Source organism: Strigops habroptila, chromosome 6 (genome assembly GCF_004027225.2).
Source record: "Strigops habroptila isolate Jane chromosome 6, bStrHab1.2.pri, whole genome shotgun sequence".
In the NCBI taxonomy this organism is placed as follows: Eukaryota; Metazoa; Chordata; class Aves; order Psittaciformes; family Psittacidae; genus Strigops; species Strigops habroptila.
In genome coordinates, this window is record NC_044282.2 from 7230846 (window position 1) to 7255799 (window position 24954).

At 42.7% G+C, this 24954-nt stretch overlaps 1 protein-coding gene across 1 annotated transcript in view; it reads right to left on the reverse strand.

Annotated features, from left to right (window-relative positions):
• The window catches only part of RSPO3 (R-spondin 3), a 61237-nt gene extending 36809 nt beyond the window's left edge, over positions 1 to 24428 (reverse strand). Inside the window, exon 1 of the mRNA XM_030489546.2 lies at positions 23825 to 24428. Within this exon, the coding sequence (XP_030345406.1) occupies positions 23825 to 23921 (97 nt within the window). The 5' untranslated portion in view covers positions 23922 to 24428. The remainder of the gene's footprint in view (positions 1 to 23824) is intronic.
• Positions 24429 to 24954: the final 526 nt, after the last annotated feature.

Sequence of the window (24954 nt, forward strand, 5' to 3'; positions counted from 1 at the left end):
TTAAAAAAAAAAAAAAAGAAAAAAAGACAAAATTATGTAAAAGTTTTGAATTTTTTTACAAAATATTTCTATTTTTAGAGACTGATGTGTTCTAATAGATTTTATTTCTGCCAGTGATTCTCTGAGTGGCTTTAATTTGAAATAATAATAGTAACAACGTAAAGGTGGTAAGGAATGGGAAGATACAGAATTCCAATTTAAAAGAAAAAGGAAATTGTAAAGTAAAAAAAAAATAAATAAACTGGGGCCACCTATTGACAATACTAGGTAAAGAAAAACAAAGTTATATAATTGTATATAAATCTAAGAATTAAATATCTAGGAAATTTAAGGTTAGTCTTATGAGTGTTATTAAACATTTTATAGTAAGATCTGTAAAGTCAAAGGTTTTGAAGCCACTCTAATGTTTTTTTACAACAGAAAAAAGAAAAGATAAACAAAGAAAAAAAGCCTTATGTGTCTTAAAACCTGTTTAACCTAAACTGAGGACAAAAACATTTTGAAAAATTAATGGTTAATCTATGAATTATAACTTGTAGGGATGAGTGGGTTTTATTTGTTTGATATATTATTTGATATTGCTGATGCACATCCAAAGGGATATCTGACACTTGTTATTCACAAGTGAACAAGTGGTCTTAAAAATGCACTTTTGCTAGAGTATTTCACCAGTAACAATGGTAGGAGTCACATAATTTAGGCTGGATCACAGCAGCATCCACAGGGAACATTTTTAACCTTACTCTGCACATGAAAGTACAAATTTGTGAGACACTTCTTCCTACCTAACCTGTTGCACAACAAAATGATCCATTTGATGTTTTGTGTCCAGAGAGCACTGCTTTTTCAGGTGTTGAATGCCTTTGCCAGCTTGCAAAATATCCTTGGCACTTTGCAACACTGCTCCATTGAAGAATTTTTCATATAGCTACAGTAGTGAGGAAGAGGGGACTGTTTAATTCTGTTTTCTCATGCTGTAAAATAATTAAGCTGATGCAGAATAAATTATAGAAATAGAACCCATTGCTGAAAATGGAACTGTCTACTCTAAGTTATACCAACAATTAGCTAGGCTTCGGTGAAAACCAAACATCCTCTAGATATGAGAAAAACATTAAATCACAGCAGTTATTTTTAAAGCATCCAAAACAATGAATATTTGGCAGCTCAACTGGTGGCTAGTGGCTTGCGGCACCACGTTGGGCTGCCATGAGACAGGGCTCGGATATGAGATGACCGCAACAGCACCACTCCAAATGCTGGGCTGCTGCAACAAAAATTGTGATAAAAAAATGACACAAGCAGATGCAAAATGGAATAAGTGAAAGGAAAGGTTGAACTGTGCCCTAGTATGAAAACATCCCTCTTAACTGACTCCTTGACCACACAGAGTTGCATGAAGCAAGTGAAGCAATTTGCTCCCACAGAGAGATAGCAGTTCCCCACAAGTAAATGCCTCTGGTGAAGGCAAGCAGAATTGTGCTTGAGCATTCTGTCCTGGGGCAGTGATGGACCCAGTTATCAACCTGTAATCTGTAGATCACCATAAATCTGCATCATGTCAGAAATGAGGAAAAATTATTGTGATGGTATCAATTCCCCATCCCCAAAGCAAACACACACACAGTCCAGTACAGATTAAAAAGAAACAAAGAGCATGGAAGAAAATAAAAGCAATAGGTGAACTTTCAACATCTAGTTATTTTGTCTTTCCCTATATTTGAAACCCCCCTAGCAGCACCACTATGTGCTTTTGGAGAAAGCTAGGGGTTCTTGGATTTGAAGGCTGGTAAAGTTGCCTGCTTATAGTCTCCTTCTAGCATTGGAAAGTTCAAAGTATTAGCATCCACATTTTCAAACCCAGGCCCTCCAGAGACAACTAATCTGCTTCATTCCTACATACATAACCTGATTTTCAGAGTGCCTGTGGAAGATGCAGATGGTCGGAGGTCTGAAAATGCAGCTATTTATTCAGGAGTCCGATCAAAGGATTGCTGCTTCACTTCTAGAGCCAAACATTAAAGTTTTGGCCTTGTCATCTTTGGGCTTCAACTTCCTCATCTGCAAAGGAGAAATGATACCTATCTCTTAGGAGTGTTGAGGTGTTTAATTCCTAGATGTTTATAATATGTCCTCAGCTTTGGATGGAATTCCTGGCTTCTTTGCACATGCAAGCCTTCATGTGTGATTCTGTTCCTGGAACCACATTAAACCTTGCTTTATACAGATTCTCTCATATACATCAGATTGTTATGAACACAGCTACTGAGCCATGGGTGCAAGTGTGGTAGCAATTTATTGTAGTCACTCACACAACCTTTCCATGCACAGATTTCAAAAGCAGACTGAGACAAGTTGAGAAGCCAGTTCTTTTAACTTTCTGATTTCTGCTCTGGGACTGAAGAGATTAGATTATTGGAAAACATGCTATTAGCACTGGCTTGTGGCCAAAGGGTCTGCTATGCATTCTGCAAGGGGTGCTGTACTCGCTGTAAATTAAGGAAAAGATCTGGGTAAGTTACTCCAGTGAGGAATGTTCCCTTTGGGAATTGTCCACAGCAAACGAGAGCTGTGGTTGGTGAGCAAAGAGCAACAGGGAGAAGAAAAATAACAAAAAAGGTCAGAAATTTCAGGGGAATAAAAGGCCCTTTTTCTCCTCTATACTGAGCACCAAGTTAACAAGCTTTAATGTTTGTTGATCCGCTTTTATGGTACTTTCTGCCTACCCAGACCCAATTGAAAAAAAACCAACCCACAGACAATTACTGTGTAAGCCCATTCTTAAATTCCTCCCCATCCAAAAAAGCACATCAGCATATGGTTATCTTCACACATGTGTTACAGACCCCTTGACTTCAATTAGACTTAAATACCTGATTAAAATTAAGGACACATTCTTGAATAGAGGCTCTTGTGCTTGGAGCAGACACATATACGTAACTCTTAACATACGAACTTTGAAAATAGTGCCTTGGACTTCTTAGCTGTTAACTAATTTGAAGCTTGAACTATTTTTCATTTTTAAACTTCTGAATATTTGTAGGTAATTTTGTAGTGGAGAAAATAAAATATCAAATGTTTTCAAAATAATGACTATGTTTTCACGGTGTTCCAGAGGGCAAAACCATTATTCTTTTCTCCTTTTTTAAAAAGATTAAAAAAAAAAAAAAAATTTCTTCCCTAATTCTGCAGAGAAAAGCATAGCTATGTGAATTCAAAAGGCTTATGAAAGTCTTCTGGTACTACTTTAATGTATTAACTTACTAAAGTTAATGTTCATGCATTTTAAATCACTGACATTTTATCTGGGAGTAAGATTCCTACAGTGCCTGGAGTTAGCAGACCTGTTTCTTTGTGTTTCAGCAAGAGACCCAACACAGATTATAATTTCATTATTTTTTAATATAAAGATTTTCAACTTTGAGGTTATTAAATATTTTTTTAAGGGGCTACTAAACTATATCATGATAGGAAGGAAAACATATTGCTTTGATTTCAGTAAGAATCAAACCGGTGTTCTATAAAAGGAGACACTCGAAGCCCGTTCATTAATCTCAAACGTATCTTTTTCAGCTTAAATCTAGTGTTTGCTATATAATACTTTCCATACCAGCATCATATGTAACACTCCATATGGAAAAAAGCCAGTACAACAAAGGTGTTCTCACAGAAAATTAGAAGGAGGTGTTCAAAGGGAAGCCAAGTGAAAAAGAGGCCAAACGATCAGGGAAAATGATTACGAGGTTTTTCACAGACATGGAAAAAGAGAATAAATGTAATTATTGTAAACTGTATTATAATTTCCTTAAAAAAAAACAAAAAACAAATAGACAAAAAACCCACACCAAAAACCCCCAAAAGAACAAAACCCAAGAACATGATATAATCATCTATCAACAGCAGCACTAACAATAAGACTCCATATATATGTGTGCAGTTCTGTAGGACCTTTCACCATGTGGTCTTCAAGGCACTTTATAGTAATCAAGCAAGATGAAGCTCCATGGTGTAAGTGAATGCTTTAGGGGTCATATTACCTTCCTCTTAGGTGACTGCAGCAGCTCTTTAACATCACATGTTTGGAGGAGTGGAATGCACCGCCTGTTTGATAGCTGCTATAACTAGTCTGAACTGAGGCATTTGGGGAACCTCTACTGCTGAAATTGTGGCTTTTACCAGCAAACCCAGCTTGATCGCTATCAGACTTATTCCGCTTTATATTGCAAGGAGGAGGTGCAACCATCCCAATGCCCATGCTGAAGCAATAGTTCAGTACTAGGGATTCAGAAGGGTCATTACATCACCTCGCTGCTGTTTTCTTCCTCTGAAGATCTCTAAGCTCTGCAGTTTCTTGATGCTACACAATGCCTGAGAGCTGGTGGTGGCAGGTGGGGCACAGCCATGAGGGAAAGTGGTACTGGGATGTCTTCATGGTCTTCGCTTCCATCACGAACACAGTTGTTTGGTCGTGACATAGAACAGCACTGTGGTAGACCCTACTCCAATTCTTCTGTTACGACTTTATAAGCAAAGAACAGCTTCATGAAAGTTTAACACCAAAAGAGTTTCTGGCATTGAACGTGGCTGAGATGGGATACATTAAAGCCTCAGTCGTGCCTGTTCTTGGAGATAAAAAAGCATAGTAAAAACTGCATATAGCTTAGTGAAGTGTTTTCTCCAAAACCAGTCTTGCCTGAGGCATACTCTACAACAGCACCTCTTTCTCTAGGTGGAAAAAAAAGGGAGTCTGTAATTATTACCCCTAAAATACATGGCGCTATAAAGCTATCTGCTACTGGAAGTCAAGGTACAACAGATCCATGGTTGGAAATGGGCATCAGTAAGTCTCAACTGCATTATCCAAGACAAATTTCAGAAAGCCTTGATAGTTAAATGATTTCAGCAGGCTAAGGGAGACAGTACAACCTCAGCCACATGCATGTATGCTTCAAAGAAGAGGTCAGACATCTTTCTAAAGGCATGCTGTAGTTTAACCATAAATTATTGTGCCAGAGAAAGGAACCATTGAATGGGTCCTACAGTTTTTGCTGTGCACCTTCAAACATCCCTCACTGCTGTACCCCTGGCTAGGGCCTGCACATGCAGCCATTTGTTAGCATTTTGCCTTAAGATAGCATCACCAATATCATTGTTTTCTTACTCACAGTGAGTTGTATTATGCTCATCAATCTGATTCTGATGACATAAGAAAAGTGAATGAAATAATTGTGGATAAAAGCAAATAAAAATGCCATATTTTTAATATAGGGTGATGAGCCAATATTTTCTTTGTGATTTGAGAACTACTTGCTTCACAGGAGTTTTCAGAAATAAAATAAACTTCAGTTTCCTTAAAACAAACTCCACATTGTTGCCTTATGAACAAAATTAGATTTTTATGTCTCATAAGGTTTCGATGTAGCATGTCTGCTGGATGAGGCATCAGAGTAAGCAAACAGATGGTAGGAGACTTGTTGATTTTACCATGATATATTTGTGCAGGATAAAGAAGAGGAGAATCTCAAGAAAGTATCCTTTTGATTTCACATAATTTTCTCTTGCTGTGTCTTAGCCACTTGTCTAATGCATTTTGGCATCCATACGAAATTACTGGCAAAACAAAATAAAATGAACAGTACCTTTTCATTTTCTAAAGCCTAAATATATATCAAAAATTCTTCAACTCTATGGTCTCTTACTCAGTTTGTTTATTCCTTATATCAGAGAAAAGTAAGAAAGCACTAGTAAACTAGTATTTCAAAGAGGATGTAAAGATGATGGAATGTTTCTTCATAGAAAAAAAATGGAGTGCAATGATGGAATACTCCTTCTCTGTCAAAAAGCAGAAGAAATAACAAGTGAAGTTATTAGTTATTCGCGAATAACTAATAACTAATATATGTAGTTATTATATATAACTACCGCATATATTCCTTTATATTTCTTCAAAACAGTATCTTGGAGGAGTGCTTAAGGTGCTGTCTTACACAGAGCATTAGCTTAAACAGCATATTCTCTCAGCCAGTATGGCTGTGATCAAAAGAAATAAAAATTACCTTTATTTTTGTGGCCTCTCTTTTTACACTTTTCTTTCATCCCCATTGTGACTCCTGCTCTGAAATTGTAAAGCTGGATCTCCCTCCCACTGACCCTGGGGTATGCATTCACATCTGGGATAAGTGGCTGTAAAGCGCTTCTATTCTCAATCAGCAGTTTCACACTCAAAATGCTTGTGCTTATGCTGTAAACAACTGCACAGCAATAGAATAGCAAACTTTGAGAAACAGTTGTTTTCATCATGATCATTACATTGTAAGATGAATGCAAATAACTGCCTGACTTCCTGAAGCTCCCAATCACTGTACATCCTACCTGACAGTCAGCATCCTTGCCACTGTCAAGAACCTCAGGATGGCTCCCTCACTCTACTCCTGTTGACTATTGGCTGTAAAGGTGGAAGAGTGTCAGCAGCTGGAAGCCTATAAACAAGTTTAGAAAGACTAAGGCCTAAAGAAGACTTCATGGCTTTGTGTCTCCTGTTTTTGGACATGAACATTGTGTGATGCAAGGCCAGACCCAGCCTGTAGCAGTCATTCTCTTGCAGATGGCTACTGACTTCAGCCAAACGTCAAAGCTGACCCTGTATCAGTAGCACTTCAAAAAGGCACTGTCCCCACTGGAGTTATGCACATCACTGCTGACAGTTTGAGTCAATTTTGTGCTTAGGAACTGCTACTACCACGTATTGTTTCATTTGTGCTGGGTACTAGTTGACCATGCAGAGGGAAAACTGGAGCAGACATTATCCTCTTCACTCTTGATACCAGCTCAACATCTGACCTAGTGAGGAGGTTGTTAATAACTTCTTTTGCCACCTCCCTTTATCTTTAACTTTCTGAGGCCTGCTTCAGGTGATTACACTAATTCTATCTTCCCCTTTTCTTTCTGTGGGAAACCAGCAACACCAAATTTCACCTTAGTAAGTTTCATCCTTCTTCTCTGCTGTGACACTGAAGCCAGCAACTCCATAGGCTACCAAGATCAGCGACGGGAGTAACCAATAAGTCAGCATATTCCTGTTCTGCAGCTCATACCCAGCTCTCCCAGTTGCCCAGCTTGCTTTTATTTATTTCTTCAGTAAAGATCTAAACTCACATCCAGAAAATGGTGACTTTAATTTTGAAGAGTCGTATGTGGCTGTGAAACTGAAATGAAAGAATGAACACAGATAACTCCTAGAGACTATCCAGATATTTTCTTGAAGGTAGGGGGACAGGAAAGGAGGAGGCTGCCAGCTTCAAAAATTAGATATGATACTAAGAGGTCTGCCTTATATGCATTATTTCTGGTACCAGACATTACCACCTTAGGAAAGCATCACAAGTAGCCTGGATAAGCCCCAGGCCTTTTTGCTTGCAGGACCTAACTAGTGCAAGATAGACACTTGAGCCAAGTCTTGTCATCCATTTTTTACCCCTTCTGTATTGGAAACAGAACACTCGACTCACTGCAAACTGACACTAGATAATGTAATTAAAATGAAAAAAAAAATAAAAATCAGTATCACCACCTTTGTTGGAATAAAAAATTCTGCTATGGTATGCACATGCATAGGCATGTACCTGCTGTTCAGTGTGTTCCTAGAATATCACATATTTTTTCAGCAGAGAAATTGGTTAGCATGTAGATGCATTTCTACATCTTCATTCATTTCAGTTGTAAATGCAGCCTTTTTTGTCCTCAAAACTGTCTCCACTGGAAAGTGACTACTGTCAGCATTACTTAATAAGTATCTCATTGTCAGCCCCAGCACAGCATTTGTGTTCATCCCTTCTCTGCTAGTAATATAACACTGTGCGGTGAACATTTAAGGCACTGTATAATCAGGATAATTTTAGAATACAATGAAAGTTACAAATTCCACCAGAGCAGTGCTTGTCTTTTCCGCTGTAACTCATGACAATTCTGGACAAATTTAGGGGTAGGAGGGAGATTGGGGTTTTTGTTTTGCTTTTTTTTTTGGGGGGGGGGGGGCTGCAGGAGCAGATCAGAGAAAGACAGACATCCAAACTGCGCTGTGAGTACTTTCGCAGCCTGATACAGATCATTTAGAATACGCTGGTCAGGATAGCGGACTCTACTCGTTGCTGTCTACAAGATTTGCAAGCATGGTGCACACATTACAGAATGCTGTCTCCACACTGATTATTTATAATGATAACACACTGATGCTCAAATTACACTGTGTTCTGGCTGCTGCCTTCTATCTTGCCCTTTCCTACAAGCAGCCTAGAGGTAGGACTTTCATATGCATTTGTAAAGTGCCTATTGCTGCGAACATTAATAAGAGCTATCACTTAGGAGCAGTTACTTACACTTTGTTTAATCCCTAATGGATTCTTCTAAATATTTATAGTAGAACAGTTGTCAGACCAAATGTTGGAAATTACTGGCAACTTCTCAGCAGCGAAAAAGGAAAGAGGAAGAAAGAGAGGAGAGAGGAGAGGAAAGAGAAGAGGAGAGGAGAGGAGAGGAGAGGAGAGGAGAGGAGAGGAGAGGAGAGGAGAGGAGAGGAGAGGGGAGAGGAATACACTTGTTGCATTCTGCTGTGGGATTTTAGTAAGTCAGGGTCTGCAATTTGGTGGTACTGAGCAAGGATAGCCCAGAGAATTGTACACGCACCAGCCTTGAGCTGTGCTTCAGCCACATAAAACTGCCTCTATTCTCGCTTATCTTGAGGGAAGTCACTGTTTATTTTGCAGACTGTGAAGTAAATCAACTGCCTGAAAGGCCAGTGGCTGCTGCAAGAGGTGGAGAAGCTCTAAACTTTGGGGGTGTCAGTAGGGTCCAGTGCTATTTGCTGTTGGTTGCATTGTGCCTCGCATTTGTGCAGTCTCTTGGCTGTTAGATCTGGAGCCTGCAGTATTCCCCTGTTATTGTGGCTCTCCAGCACAGGCTGGTTGCAGGCATACAGACTGTAAAAAAAAAGAATAAATATAAAGCTAAGCCTGTGAGGCTGAAAGCAAGCCTTTGGTGGGCTTCATCTCCACAGCCTCTTAAGTTGCCTTGGCTCTGATGTGCAAGATGAGTGTGAAGGAGGAACAAGAGGATGGGCAGCAGTGAGAGCTTGTGGCTTCTGAGGGGGTCCCATGTGCCAGCAGCAGCTGGCTGGCACATCACCCACCAGGCTATCCAGCTATGCCCAACAACTGGGGTCCAGGCAGGCAGGAGGAGGGGAGGGCAGCTGCGCCACTGCTTTACAGCTGGCAGAAGTGCTGGCACATGGGAGGGGGACCTGAGACAGGAGGCACTTGTGTGACTCGTCGTCTCCCACTGTGACACAGCAGGTCTGTGCTTACACAAAAAGGCTTCAAGGATTGTTGTCTTGCTTCGGAAAAATTTCCATCAATTTGAAAATGAGCGCTTTGCCTGAATAAGGATCTGTGACTTCAATCAGACATAGAAATTTTCTGTAGTACTTGCTATTGCAAGGGCCTGTGCTCGTTTTGAGACGTGTGTGTGTGTGCATGTGTGTGTGAATGTGTATGTGTATGAATGCATGTGCGAGAGGGAGAGAAATCTCACTGCCTAAAACTGTTCTGCCAAGATAAACTTTGGAGCATTTTATAAATTAACTCTGCTCTATGTGTTTATTTTTCTTTCGGAGATTCTAAAAGGAGACTGTTCAACTCATCTTATTAGGGGCAGCATATTTTTTTAAAGAGAAAAATAAGTTCCTACTCTGCACTGGAAAGTATTTGCTATTTTCAGCTAAAAGTATTCTTTCCTTCTGACCTGGCATATTAGATAAGATTTATATTTCTGACCTGACATTAGGTAGTTAAGATTTATTCTTCTATATTAACTTTACTGAGCTTGCAAGCTATTCATTTGCAGCATAGGGAATATATTTATGGCAGAAGCAAAGAAAGTTCACTACAAAGTACTAAAATATGTTATTAGGAGTGTCCCGTAGACTGATGAAAATTGTGAATACCCTTGCAGCTGGCTCCCTTCTGGCTCTTTTTTCCTTCTTTGTTATTTCAACTTTAAAACTTGAATTTGAAGTCAGTTTCGATGGTGAATAACTTAAAAGAGTCCAGATGATTCTAATACATCTGCATATATATACGTACGTGTATGCTGTGATTAAGAGGTGCAGGCAAGGGGATAACAAGTGACTTGAATTCTCTCCGTGTTATGCTGGCAGTGACCCAGACATAAGTAACACTGGACCTTGCTCTCCTGCCAGTATAAATCAGGAGGATCTCTACTGAGGTTTAAAGCTGGTGTGTGAGTGAGAGCTGATTCAGATCTAGAGCTTTCCTATATCCAAAGGTGTGGGCCCAGGCAATCCGTTAATGTCCAATTGACTTAAAAAGGAGAACCGCAGACTATGATGGAAACCTGGAAGCACTTCAAGTCTCTATAGACAGAAAGTTGGAAAATTAAAGTCCTCCTATTGAAATCAGTGACAAAACCTCCCATTAACTTCAATAGGAACAGAATCAGGCCCTAAAAATGGCTAGAAGCCAAAGAACTGGATGGCTCAATAAATAGGTAATAGGAGCTGATGACTTTCACCAATAAATCACCAGCACAAACCTGGCCGTGCTTGGTTTAGACTCAAAATTGCTTTCATCTGATGTTTGTTTGAAACCGTACGCGTTGCAAAACCTTCAAGAAGAACTGGCAGTTGTGACAGCTGTCTCAGCAAGACGCTGATGGCTAGACTGGGTGTGATATCTCCTCTGTCCCCACATCATCAGAGGGAGTCGATCTTAAAGAGAAGCAAGAAGTGCTGGCCTGCCTGTAGAGAGAGCAGTGCTTGGGCTCTGCTGTTAACCAGAGGTTTTCTATTTCAGAAACTGTCAGGCTAACTCTGTAAATCCACTTAGACTGAATATACTGGGGGAAGGGGTTATGGCTCCACGGCAAGCCAGGAGGAGGAGTAGATATTTCCACTGTAGACGTTATTCAACTGCTGTCACAAGAGAGAATAGAGGTGTGCAGAGTTTTGAGGAGTTAAATGTGTTGGAGAAAGGGCTTGGCATAGGGAAACTTAGGACCATCAGGCATTACGAAAGCTGAGAATTGCTTATAGAGTGCAGCAAGCAGTGCTGTACATTGCCATTTGGCTGATAAACTCTGCTACCCATCCCTTCTGCGACACAGCATCGCTCTGCAGCTGAGGAAGAGGATTTTATAAGTTGAGCTACATTGATGCCAGTTGCCCTGCCACCCGTCACGACAGTCCCTGACAAAGTCGTGGGGAGATGCAAAGCTTTATGGAGGAGACTTCCCCCCGCCCCCAGTATTTTTGCAAACAGTGAACTTTTTCGTCTGGTCTCTGAAGGGTCCTGCCCAGCTGCTTGGAGAGCAGTAAATAAACTGAATGAGTATTTTGGTATCTGTGCTTGGTCAAACAGCCATGGCCATGTTTGATGTCAACTGACACGTTTAGAGTAGTTCACCACTTTCCAAACTCCACCCTTCATATTCTTGTACTTGATAGACCTCAGGGCTATATGCTGTATTACATGCAAACTTTTCCAGCTCCTTCCTTACTTCTACCAGGCCATGTCGACAAATGCTCCAAGGATTCACATCTTTTTGTATATGCAAAGATTCATGGCTTGTTTTTACAATCTGTCTTTGTAAATCAAAGAAGCTGTTCACTGCTTCTTTTCTCTCACCAAGAAACCCACTGCTATCATCAACTCATCACACCACAGCTCAAGAGCGTCCATTCTCTTTCCAGCATTACCCTGGGCTCAGAACTATAAATTTCAATAACCTGTGGCTTGGCATCAAAAGTATGCCAAGGACACAACTTGCTGATAGGTATGATGGGGAGTGATGGACAGGGAACACTAAGGGAGTGTTCCTTTAGGGTGGCACTAAGGATGAACAGGAGCTAACAGGATGATGAGAAAAAATAAAAGTAAAAATTCATCTGACAAAGAACACATTGTCATATACCCTACATCATAACATTGAATTCTGGTTTGTCTGCTCGGGTTCACTACATTCACCTGCTAGTTCTTGTTACCAGCGGACTTGGGTTGGATCCAGGCATGTTATGGATAGTGAGGGCTTGGACCATGCCTGTATTGAATCAGGCAGACTAACGGAGCTGATCTAGAGTTCCTATGCCACTTGCCACTTCATAAAATGCAGCATTTTGGGTCTATACCTGTGCTCACTTATTTAGCTAGTCTGGTTTGGTGTATGTTCTCATTCTTCATACTTCTCGTACTTCAGTCACTACTTTGAGAAATAGTACCTGAGTTCAATACCTGTAGGAAGAAGAGGGAAGCTTGACAAGTGTAACCTAGCAGGTGGCAAAATAGGACAAAGCTCATGAGTACACAGTGCTTGGCAGGGTGAATAACTACAGCATAGAGAAAGTAGTAAAAGTATCCCTCTCACACTTTGCCACAAGCGGCAAATTGCAGCTGTCCTCTGACAAAAGATGATGGCAGACCCTCATGCGCTTTACCAGCACCTTGCAAAGAGAAGTGCAGATTGCATTGCTGCTTCTTTTGTTGGTGAGTGATAACGAAAATCTTCACCAACTCTCATTTTTTTTAGTATGCTGTATAAACATTTAGGCTGGATTCTGAGCACATGCAAATTTAATGCTGGCAGAGCTCTATGAGTTATTTGCTTCCTGACAGGAATTGTAACTAGAAGCAGAATCAATCCTTTAACCTTTATGAGATGTTTATTCTGCTTAAACCAACTCCCATTAGAAACAATGCAGAGGCTCTAATTGAAAAACTTATGTTAGTCTGGCATATACCTTATGATCATAACATTTCCATTCGCTGATAAAAGAGAAGACTATTAACTCTCCTCGCTGTTCCCTCAGCACATGCACAGATGCAGGCACACACAGGCGCCTGTATGCACGGACATCCCCACAGGAGCACCAGCAGTAGTGCTGCTGGGTTATCATGGTGGAGGTAAGGAAAGATGGCTCTTCTCTAGCACCACAAATTTTCCCTGCCCAGAGGCCAGCCTAAGGAGCATCATCTTCCTCCTCAGTGGCTGAAGTAAAACTTCCAGCCTAGTGATAAACATCCTATGAAAAGCCAAAAAGGTTTCACCTGTACACAACAGAAAATGGAAAGCTCTGTGTAACTTTCTGGTATAGTTTTAAGCATTCCAGGCTCAAGAGAAAGAGAAGATGGTCCTCTACCAAGCTTCCCTTGCAATTTTATCTTTTTATTTTGTTAATTTAGTGTTTAGTTTAACCTACATGAACCAAATGATTTTGCTTTCCATGACCAAATAGACCATAAGAACAGTGGGAGAAGAGATGAAGTTTTCATACAAACCAGATGCCTTTGTGTGGCTTGAAACAAAACTTTCTCTGTCTGTGGTTCTCAGTATCATTTTAAGTACCTATATTTTAAGACCATTTAAAAGTGAAAATACTGTAAGAATACATCAAGATCCTTAATTCTTACTTGTGTCTGTATGAATATGTGAAGTATACACAGATATAATATGAATGTATAGGGGAGAAAGGAGAGATTACCATGTATAAGCATTTATTCTAATTTATTGGTTATATTTTTGATATTTATATTTTATAAAATATTCATATGTTTTCCATCAAAATTATTAATTTTGACAATATTCTGTGAATGGTTTTAAACACCACCCTGCACATTTGTGTAGATTTATGGTTTTCTGGCACCTTTGTCAGGTGTTATATATACTGATGGTCATAGATGCCATGATCTATGCCAGATCATGGGCATAGACTGTGTAAAGACGTTTTTCCAACTCTAGGACTACAGCTGTAGGCTTAGGAGATTCCAGAGGCTGAAGTACAGAAGGCAGAGAAGGCTTATATAGGAGTCAGGGAGTATGAGATGGAAGATTTTTCTTCTGAATAAGCTTTCTTATATGCAGTACTAAAATTTCTGTGGCTGATCTCTTTTCAACAAGATGTGTCCATGGTCTCTGCATACTTCCAGATGAAAAACACAGGCCCTTTTTGGTGCACATAGCAGTAATCACAGTCAGTCATGGAACCATGGTAGAAGGATCAAGTTCCATAGTTGAATAACTTATTTTTCAATAAATTATGAAAGGCTTCAGAAAGGATTATGGATTGACTTTCATAATGCTTGGTGGTCTTTCAGTGGTAGCTATGGTAAGAATCCTCCCTTTTTTGTGAAATCAATGAAGCATGGAAATGCAACAGAAGACTACTCTTTTGATTAATCGATTTTAGCTGGACTCAGGTTTGATTTATACTGAGGAAGAAATTAACTTCTCTGTTCCCTGAGTAGCTGGGAAATGGTGCGATTTCAGAAGGAGCAGCCTGGCCTCATATTGAAAGGGTACAGTTTACGGTTCCCTTTGTGGCCAGACGGATCCTGGCAAATAGGAGTAAGACCCCCTGCTCCAGTCACTCTCCACCCAGTGCTTCTAAACTCCATAAAGCTTGGGACTTGTCCTCATAGAGTATCCAGCCACAATATGTAGATAAACTGCAAAAGAAAGCCTATTTGAAACCTCCTCCGCTATTTTCATGTCCATGGAGTGATCGAGCCCTATTTGACTTCTCAGAGACCACACAACCATAATATATGTCACATATATGTCAACAAATGTTACATATACATATATGTTATATTATTTCCTTAAATATACTGAACTCAGTAACATAACAGCTTACTTGTTCTAAGACATACCTTTGCAAGAAGCTGGGGTTCAAAGCATGATTAGTATCTCAGAGAATTACTCAGATGAAAGAACATGGTACCCAGTCATGAAAGAGAATAGGCATTCTCAAGTCATACTTATTTTGTAGATTGTTAGCAGAAATAAATGATGCCAAGAGAGAAAGGGAAGTATTTTGGTCCACAATCTGTCCAGGGGAACTTGTTTTTATATTTACCTGCTCCTCAAAATGACTTTAGTCTTAGGAAATAAATAATACATGACCTAAATAGCAATGTGGATGTCCTCTTGCTGACGCTCACTCACAACTGAATCCTACTGATAAATTCTTACACCACTGAAGATTTCCCTCAATGGATAGCTTTAATAGCACACTTCAGTTGTTTCATTCCTAAAGCCAGGGCCTTGGGCTAAAAAATACTTGTCCAGGACATAGCACAGGTTATAAATTCTACACTCTCGTACAGAATTCTACTTTCACTTTTAGTATACCCTCATCTCCAAAACTCATTAATTGCTCAACTCTTCATAAAACATAAACACAAAAGATGAATGTGTGGCTTCATTTTGGACTGCAAAACAGAAGCTGAGGTTATTTTTCAAAATACCAAATTGTGTAATTTATTTACCTTTCCTGTCTTCAAGATCTTGTCTATTAGATTTTATGACATCTGTGGTCATCATGGCCAGCACAAGGAGGTCTCATCTTAGTTGATTATTTCCAGTTCTGTGTTATGCTAAAACTTTCTGGAATCTCCAGACATCTCCGTGTATTTGCTAAATACATGAACTTAACATCTTTTGACTCCGGCGTTAAATAAATATCCTTTGGTCTCACTCGGTTCTATTTTGGATGGGTAATTCTTCATAACATGAAGTAAAATAAAACAAAACCAGCAACTCCTTATTCAGTGGCATAGAAAAAAGTGAAATTAATTATGAACATTCTAGGAAAAGGAAACAAGGTTATGAAACACTTGCCGATGTTGGTGTTTGTAATCTTCATGAGTAAGCAATGCAATAACACTTGGCAAGTGTGTGTGGGAGGCGTGCTCTGAAGAAACTGGCTGGTTTCCTCTCTCCGATAAAAAATGTTGTTGCTAAAGAAACCTGTAATAAATCCTGCTGGGAGTATTACATGTGCTGATAACATACATAAACTTTGTAAACATATTAAAGTGTCAGGTTTTAGTAGCTCTGGTTCATGTGGATGTTTGTAAATGTTAGTTGAGAAATGCAATGGAAATCTTGTTCCACCAGCTAGTTGCTCCTACATTTCTGGTTCACACGAGAGCCTCCTCTTCCTTCCCCTTGAAAAAGAAACTTAGTTTGTAGGGAAAATGAGGAAAAAGGGCTCAAGCCCTACCTCTATTGTAACTTCCCACCAAAACACTGTCACCAGATAAGATGTACACCTGGTGAGCTATCTGGAGAGAGCTGGGGTGGATGAGCTGGTGCTTCATAAAGCATTTTTACTGTTCTGAACATCTCTGCTTTGTGTAGCAATGCCCTCCATCGACACCTCCATCAAAGTACAGTTGTCAGCCTTCAGCAAGGCATTTGAGTTGCTTTTCAGTAGGTGGGAAGACTTGGGCACCTCCAAAAGAAAGTGACAAAATCTGACATGCTGACCAAGGGATTCTCAGCCCAGTCACGGGGCGATGCTGGCATCAGAAACTGTCTCAAATCCTGGCTGTCTAGGGAGTTTAGGTGCCCTGCACTGCTAGCCAGCCCTGCAAGCCAATATATTCTTTAATTAAAGAAAGGAGACCTCACTCTTTTCTTTTGAAACACACCAAGAATGAAGCATTGCAGCCTTGCTGTCCTTAATGTATCTAAAAATATTTTCCTGGAGTTGAAAATCTAAGTTAAGTTAAATTAATTATTTTAGCTAGCATGAGTCCAACCTGCTCTAATAAACTGACATTTTATCACCTGGGTTTGCACGTAACCTCACTTCATTTGCCTGCACTCATTTTAGTTAGCACAGAAGAGGAAAGGGCTTGGAGGGCCTGGGTATACAGGAGTAGAGATGCACATGACTATATTCCAGTGTCAGTAAACGATCGCTTCCTGTGTGCCCTTGTGGAAGAACTTTGTATTGTTATTTTTGTTATTTGTTATGATTTATTTATTGCCTTTCTTACCCAGGGTTTCTTTAAAAGAAAATCTCAAAGTCTCTGCAGAAGGTACTTGAGCTCAGAAGCCTCCCATGCCAGGTGGATGCTCAGTCTTGTTAAGCTCAAGCATCATGTTAGAAATGACGAAACACCTGACAAACACCCATGCGTCAAGGGTGAGATGGCAATTAAGCAGGGCTTTGAAGGTGACGGACTTGTGTTTAAATCCTGCCTCAGACACACCTTAGGCACCTAAGTCCTGTTCTTGGATCTGAGCCTTGCTGCGTCTGCCCTCACACTTTACAGGAAGCCACAGGAATCACACATCATTGCTATTCCAACACCCATCAATGAGCTCCTGTTTTAATTTAGAGTGCCCCAAAATCTGCTTTACCCTGCAGGAAATATCAAACATCTGAAATCCCATCTAGGAGCTTTCAAGTTCAAACATGAAATGCGTCAGGATGTAAAATTGGCACACAATTAAAAAGCTTGAAAGCATAAAGTTTATAGCAGCTTGCTACCTTAACTTGATGTAGACCTGAGGTTCAGGGTTTGACTTTCATTTAAATACATCACTATATGCATTCCCTTATGTTCTTCTCCCTAATTACTCTGTTGTGTGGAGCCAAAAGTAGCAGTGTAAAGCCAGGGTGCTGCTTGGAACTGGTGGAAGCTCAGGGCCATCACAGCAGCCAAAGGTCGGAGTCCCTGTCACAGCTCTCCCAGTTCAGCTCCAGTCCCCAGAGCTGAGTTGTTCCCTGGCAGCACTGGAAAGGGATATGTTTTGTGGCATCTTTGCTTCAGTGGGTGCTATTTTTGATCACATGAGTAAATAACACTAACATTCTAAAATGTATGGTCTATAGCTCATAATCTAAATATTAAAAAACACAGAAATGTTCAGTAGTTGGCTATCATATAATCAAAGTAGAATCATTCCTTCTTTTTAAGTAGTGTTGCTCATTGCACTGCTTACTGCTAACAACAAAAATAGGGTTAAACTTATTGTTAATAAAATCCATTGGATTTATTATAACAAAGCATCTAAGTAATCATTCTACTAACTCAGTTATTCAATTATTTATAAAAAAGCTGTAGCTCTTCTTCTTTTTTTTTTTTTTTGAGAGCCATAACATCTTTTGCATGAACAAATATTCTCTGAATATTTTTATCTGCGGCATTGTTTGTGGTAATAGCAGACAGACAGACTTTTGTATAAAAACGTACATGGTTTCAGCTGCCTTTTGTCATCTGATAAGACTGCTTTGTTCTGAATTATTTTGGCAAAAAATTGGCAAAGTGATTTTGAGTAGTTCAGATTCCAAAATTAGAAATAAGACAAAAATATTTTTTTTTATTAGCTTTTATATCTCCTCCACCAGGCTTTCGCAACTTTTAATTTAATTTCAAGGAACAACAGGGACAATTCGCTGTAGGGGAAAAAAGTTCATAAGAACTTCCATAGTTTTCATGGATGAGTGTCCCTAGTAGTCACTGTCTATAAATGATTGAACAAGAAACGATAGACAGCTTATTAATGTTAGCGACAAACATCAGTGGTCAAGCCAGCACACTAGCTTTATTAAACAGAAAGCAAAATGAGCACGCTAAGCAAGAGATTATAACTCTGATTTTTATGTCCTAGCTAAGATTTCATTAGGCATAACTTCCATTATCTCCAGTGAAAAATTTATAGCAAGAAGCAGCAGCAGACCAGGGATCTGCAAAGGCTTGATATACTAAGAACAAAGCTTAAAAGAAGAAATTATTCTGGGAGTTAACTTTATTGACTTCAGTTGGCTCAATAGGTAAAAGCACTAAAATAGCTGTTCTTTACATATGCTTAAGAAAGAGATTGCCTCCCAAGCAAGTTTTGAAAGGTACAGAACATTATTTTTCCCTGCGTAGGGGTTGTACATATTTGGATCATCCAAGTACTCTAGCATAGGAATTCTTCCAAACTCAAAATGTTTCCTGAGGATCTGCATAAAAAGAGCCCTCTCCAACGCCAGCGAAGTCCATGGGACTTTCTCCACGGAAGGCAAAGGAGTCAGGTTCAAGCTCTAAAACCATCTCATTACTAACAGCAATATTTTATTCTGCCTGTAGGGAGAAACAGGACTTTTTATATATTTGCTGATATACCCTCTTACGTCCATGTCTTTGAGAAGTTGTGGTAATATCTGTGTTTACTGTTTAACATGAATTTTATATAGTATAAGAAATGTCTTCAGCAGCTGAAAGAAACAAAATTTGAAATTATCACCCTTTCACATATCAGGTAGGAAATGGGAACTGGTATGTAATGACCTTTAGTTTTTGGGATAATAACACGTATCATTCCATGCAGCTGGTATACTTCAAGCACAGATCCACATACACTCTGAGTTATAAAAAAAGCAACACAAGCAGACTATGCCTATAATACTTCTAACACTTTCAGCAATGGGTAGTGATTTTCTAATATTTAGTTATTTAATATATCGCTATAATGAAATATGTTTGCAGTTTATGAAAATACAGTAAAACAGTTCTCCGACTGCTTTTGTTTCTAATGACTGCAATAGGAATTTTACAGTCTATTTCGAAACAAACAGGATCTCATCCAAAAATGCGAAATATAGTTTTGCTGCAAAAAAGATGCACTTGTCACCAGCAAAGAATTTACCCTAATGGTACTAATATGAAAACATCACAGAAAAAAAAAAAATAAATTAGAGACATACAAATAATTTGAAAGAGAACTACCACTGAATAATTCAATCCCACCCAAGGACAGACTCAGCTTACTTGATGGCTGCTTGCTTGGATAACTTCTGCTTTAAATTATTGCACTCAGATATTATATTATATACAGAATATGTAGCATTACCATCTGTGCCATGCCAACCTAAAGCATACATGTAGATATCAGTGATAAGTATATATTGATGGTAAACTATTAAAAATTGCTTCCAAAATGCAGTGTTATCTTAACTAATAAGGTAATTTCTCTTTCCTTGCTGACGTTTTAGTTCCAGGTGAATGACACCCTCCACGAACGTATAGAAAAAAGAGATATAATTTTACCAGTTTGTGTTTTGTCAGTTCTCTCCTGTTTTGTTTTATTTTATATAGCTATGTTTTCAAACGGGCTGTTGCACATCTGCTTAATCTTGAATTCGTGAGTAGTTGCATGCAAGCTGAGCCAGAGAGGCAGAGTGTTTGCAGAGTGGAGCCCTCCACTCGTGACTGTGGCCAGAAGCAGATGCTGGAAGACTTGCAGTCCCACACCAACAGAGGAACCGACAGAGGAGCGACCAAAAGAATGAACACTGGGTATCACGAATGTGCCATTACAGTGAAAGGCAGGAGGCAATTGCCAACATCAGATACTGATGTGCTACCGATAACATACATCATGGTAGCTCTACATCCAAACTGCAGTTCCATTAAACCATACTGATAGTTTTAGTCCGAAATGTAGGAGCTATGGTACAAATGCAGAATTCTCTGTCACTTTGCTTATTCTAGCGATTTCCAAATTTAGTCCGTGGCTCACTGGTAGTCCACTGGCTTGTGGCAAATGCTCTGCCGGTCATCATAGTTCGTTGAAGTATGAAGTATGAGTCAAATGAATCATACTTCATTTCCATCAGTTAAAAGGTCACAACGAGAAAGGTGCATAACTGTCAGTGTTGAGTTCTGAAGTTAGTGGTGTCCTCCAAAATGTTTTAGAACTATTGACTTAATGCTACTTTTTTTCTCAGCAAACTGGAATCACTGGCAGATACATAGAATTTCTTATTTATTACTGTGATAGTCTACACTCAGCTGCATATTAATCTCTCTTGTAGGACCCGAACAAGCAACTTAATTTGTTAATCTTAATTGCTCTTATCAGAATAAACCCACAAATCTTTGCTAATGATATGTTTGCTTTTGAACTTTTATTGATCGTGTGCTATGACTAATTCTGGACTTGATTCTCCACCTACACTCCGTTGTTGATTTCAGAAGAGTTTTGCCTCTGCACAGCCAGCTACGCATTTACTACTGATTATGAGACAGAAATTTAGGATGCTTAAACTTCAGTAGGAGTTTGGGGAGTGAAAGGGTGGAAGACTAGAGTTTTCTTCTAGTAAAGATTACTTTGGCAGTAGGTAAAAAATAAATGATGCTTCAGGACTGGGTCTTTCTGATAGGGTAAAATAACAAACAAACTTCAATTTCTACCGGCTGAGAGTCTGGCCCAGCATGTACTGAACTAGTCAGTTCAGGCTTCACTATTCCTTTTCCTTAAAAAGTGAGAGTCTAAAATATAATATATACAATGGGGGACTTGAATATTAAAGAGAATGAAACAACGTGGGCTCGCTGACTGCTTGAGGGCAAGTGGTTTGTACTGTATTTAAAAATACGTAGATTAAATGGGTATTTGAAAACACTTCCCTAGCAATGGGTTTAGGACTTATGCTTAAAGGAGAGCATCTGGGCAAAAGAAACAGACATCCAGAGAAAGTGTTCCATGTAGCAGATGAATTTGACAGGTGTCTTCTTTACCCTCATACTATCATTTTTTTTCAAGTTCAGTGTTCACCAGTAGCGATTCACAGATTTTTAAAGCCAAAATGATCAGTGCAAGTGGTGACCATACCCTCTTTCATAGAAACATAAAGACTCACATTCTAATTCATGCCAAATAACCCCTAGCTATACCAAAGCATGTTTTACAACCAGCCCAACTGGAAGACCTCGGCCAGTGGTTGATGTACACCATGTCCAGGTGAGGTTCTGACATTTATTTGCCTACGCTGCCAAATTAAAAGGTCAGATTTCCATTCTGACTCTTTCTAGCTGTGATTTTTGAGCCACTTGTTCTTGCTGTGAATTTAACTTCACTCTTGTAGTTTAACCAGAAAACTTTGAGCCAGTGTTCGGTACCTTCTCCGCACTGTACCAACTACCTAACTATTTGCAGCCAACACTTCCACCTCTGTTTCCCTAAAATCATGCCGCTGAACAGGGTGCTTAAGCGGGACCAAGGCCGGTCGGCGTGAGAAACACACCACACGTACGCACGGTTCCCGTTGCTGGGAACCGGGTGCTACCCGGCGCCGGGGACCAACACCGGCCGCGGCCAGGAGGGAGACCTGCCGCCTTCCCCGGCCAAAACAGCTGCCCCAGGATGGGGCAGCGGCCGTGAGAAGCCGAGCCGAGCGGAGCGGAGCACCTGCCGGCGCGGGCTGCCCGCCGCGGCTCAGGACAGCAGAGGTCGCCGCCGGCCCGGCGCTGGCGCTGGCTCTGGCCCGGCGCGCACCAGGTGCCGGGGCAGACACGGGCGGAGGGGAGCTCGCTCCCCGAGCCTCGCCCCACGGGGGTGCTGCTCCCCCCTACCTCCGACCCAGGGCTGAACCCCTCTACCGCGCCATCGGGGTGTCCTCGTTGTGGTGGTGGTGGGGAGCAGCAGCTTGTGGCCCCGCGGCTGCCAGGGGTTAAAGGAGTGGGTGGGAAGTGATGGAGGCTGCGGAGCCCTCCCTTGCCAAGGATAATAAATCGGATGCCCTGACATGTTTTACTTAGCCCTTAGTGCTCTCTCGCTGCGCTGCCGTGGGGATCTGAGGGCTGGAGTCCCCGCTCTCTCTCGTCCTCGGCTCCGCTTTAGGGGCACTTTAGGTGAATCAAACTTTGTGTGCAGGAGGCAAACCATACAAAGGAGGCTTTCAAGGGCTGGCCATGCCAAGCAGGGGAAGGGAGCGAGGACTGAGAAAAAAATATAATTAAAATAATAGTAAACCCCCTCCCATTCCCTCCCTGAGGAAGTAATTCAGTTACTTCTTGCTGATTAAATGCAGGCTGCCGTGTTTTACGACATTTCCACGGTATCTGCAGCTGTCAGGGAAAGGGGACAGGCATGAGCAGCCTCTCCGCGGTAGGTGCGCACAAAATGCCTCCCTCCCCAGAAACGGCGGCGGGTCGGATGCAGGCGGGGTGGCGAGGCCGGACCAGGGGCACGTTCCGGTGCCGCCCCACCCCGTTGCCCCGTCCCGCCGGCTCCTGGCAGCGCCCTGGACCTGTCGGGGGGTCACTGCGGACCCGGATCCCCGGTGCTTCCTCCACGCCGAAGCCCCACACAGGGGCTAGAGCCATCCCGCCGCAGCGCCCGCGACCTGGACAGCGCCTGCCCGGGGGTGCCTCGCTTCTCTTCGTGCCCCGGTGCCGGGGGGTCCCTCGCCCCTGGCCTCCCACATCGCCTCCTCCGGAGGACAGCGGCCGAAGAGGTGCTGCCAGCACCCGGGGCACTGCCCCTCGCTCCCCGGCCCTCCGGCTCTCTCCTGCCACCACTCCGGACCCAGGCGGCATTATCAGGGGCTGGTTGGGTCAGGAGGGACGAGACCCCCTCATCCCGTGGGATTAAAAACCATAAATAAATAAAGGAAATAAACACATAAAATCAGGAGCCACAGCCCCAGGGCAGTGCCTATGGATGAGCCGGACGGTGCCACCGAGGTGGCTGGTGGCGAGCGGAGGCTGGAAGCCAGCGGGCCGGGCAGCTTCCCGACACCCCAGCCCCGTACTCCACACCGCCGGGCTTAACCTACGGCAGTGATCTGCACTGCTGGTGCTCGGGGTGCGCGCTTCTTCACCGGGGAGCGGAAAGGCGCTTCGGGCATCACGGCAAAAAGTTACCTGTCGTGTCATCGCGCTTTCCCTTTAGGGAGTGGAAGGCGCTAAGACAGGCCGTTCCCCGTTACCAAGCATTACAATATAAAGGAGCAGACGCAGGTCTTCCCGGAGCCAGCTCTGCTCATCCCGGTGAGGTGAGAGAGAAGAGCAGAAAGAGACCAAAAATCGCCTCCATCCCTCCAATTCAATGAAACTGCCTGCAGCTCCGCGGGCGCGGGACTTGCTGCCTGGCGCCCTCGCAGAGCCACTGGGGCCGAGGAAGCCCCCGGGCAGGTGACCGGCACAACGAGAGGAAGCAGAAGTTATCAAAGTATAAATCTCTTCGCACTTACTTCTTCCCTGTCGCCGTACCCTGGAGGCGTTCTGGCTGCCAATGTATTCCATAAAGTTCAAAGTGATAAAAAACCAAGAAATCAGTCGCAATTGCATAGTAACCCTTTGAGAGTTCGACTTCTCCTTTTCGTTCTTTTTCTCTTTCCTTAAAAAAAAAAACCAAAACAAACCGGAGTGGTGGGCGGCAAGGGATGAACACAGCAGCAGAAATACCTGCACTGAGATCCAAAGCTGGGCTTGGCCGGCTTGATGGCTTTTGCCTTTTTTTTTTTTTTTCCCTTTTTTTTTCTTCCTTTTTTTTTTTTTTTCCTTTCCTTTCCCTTCCCCTCCGCTTTTCCTATTGCACTTTCCAACCGCCTGCCCCGCTACCTGCCGCAAACCTCAGAGGGCAGTCAGCAGCGGAGAGGAGCCGAGCAGCCGCCGCCGGGGTCCATGCCGGGCGGGCGGCCGGCAGCATGTTGTGGGGGTGCCGGGGTGCGTGCGGCTGTGCGCGCCCGTGTGTGCGCCGGGCGGGCGAGGTGCCGACAGGATGGATGGCGGTGGGAGAGGAGTGTGCGAGGGCGGGAGCGGCGGGGGGGCAGGAGGAGGACCCAGCCCCGCCGCCGCCGCCGCTCCGGAGCAGCCGCGCTCTGCGCCGCGGGCACCGCCAGCCGCCGGGCGCAGGTGGGCCAGGCCCCCCCCCGGCTCTCCCGCCCGCCGACCCGGAGCCCCCGAGCTTCATGCGGGAGCTGCTTCGGAGCGCGGCCCCAGGGTAGAGGCCCCGGGGCGGGGCGGGGCGGGAGGGGGCGAGCCCCAGCGCCCCGGCACGGGGCGGGGGAGGCTCCCCGCGCCCGGACGAGAGCCCGCGGGGCATCGGCGCCCGAGCATCCTCCAGCGGCGGGGCCCGCGGCTGCGCTGCCCCCGCGGCGGGCGGGGCGGGAGTGGGACCGAGGCCGGGGCCGGGGCGGGCGGCGAGTGTTCGCAGCCTCCCCGGCAGCCCCCGCCCGGAGGTCTCCGCTCGCCTCCCCTCCGCTGCGCTGCCCTCCTCGCCTCGGCCCCTCCGTAGGGAGGAGCCCCCCCACTTGCCGGACGGACGGGTCGGTGTGCTCGGAGAGGGGACACAGCGCAGCACACATACGCGCACCCTTTA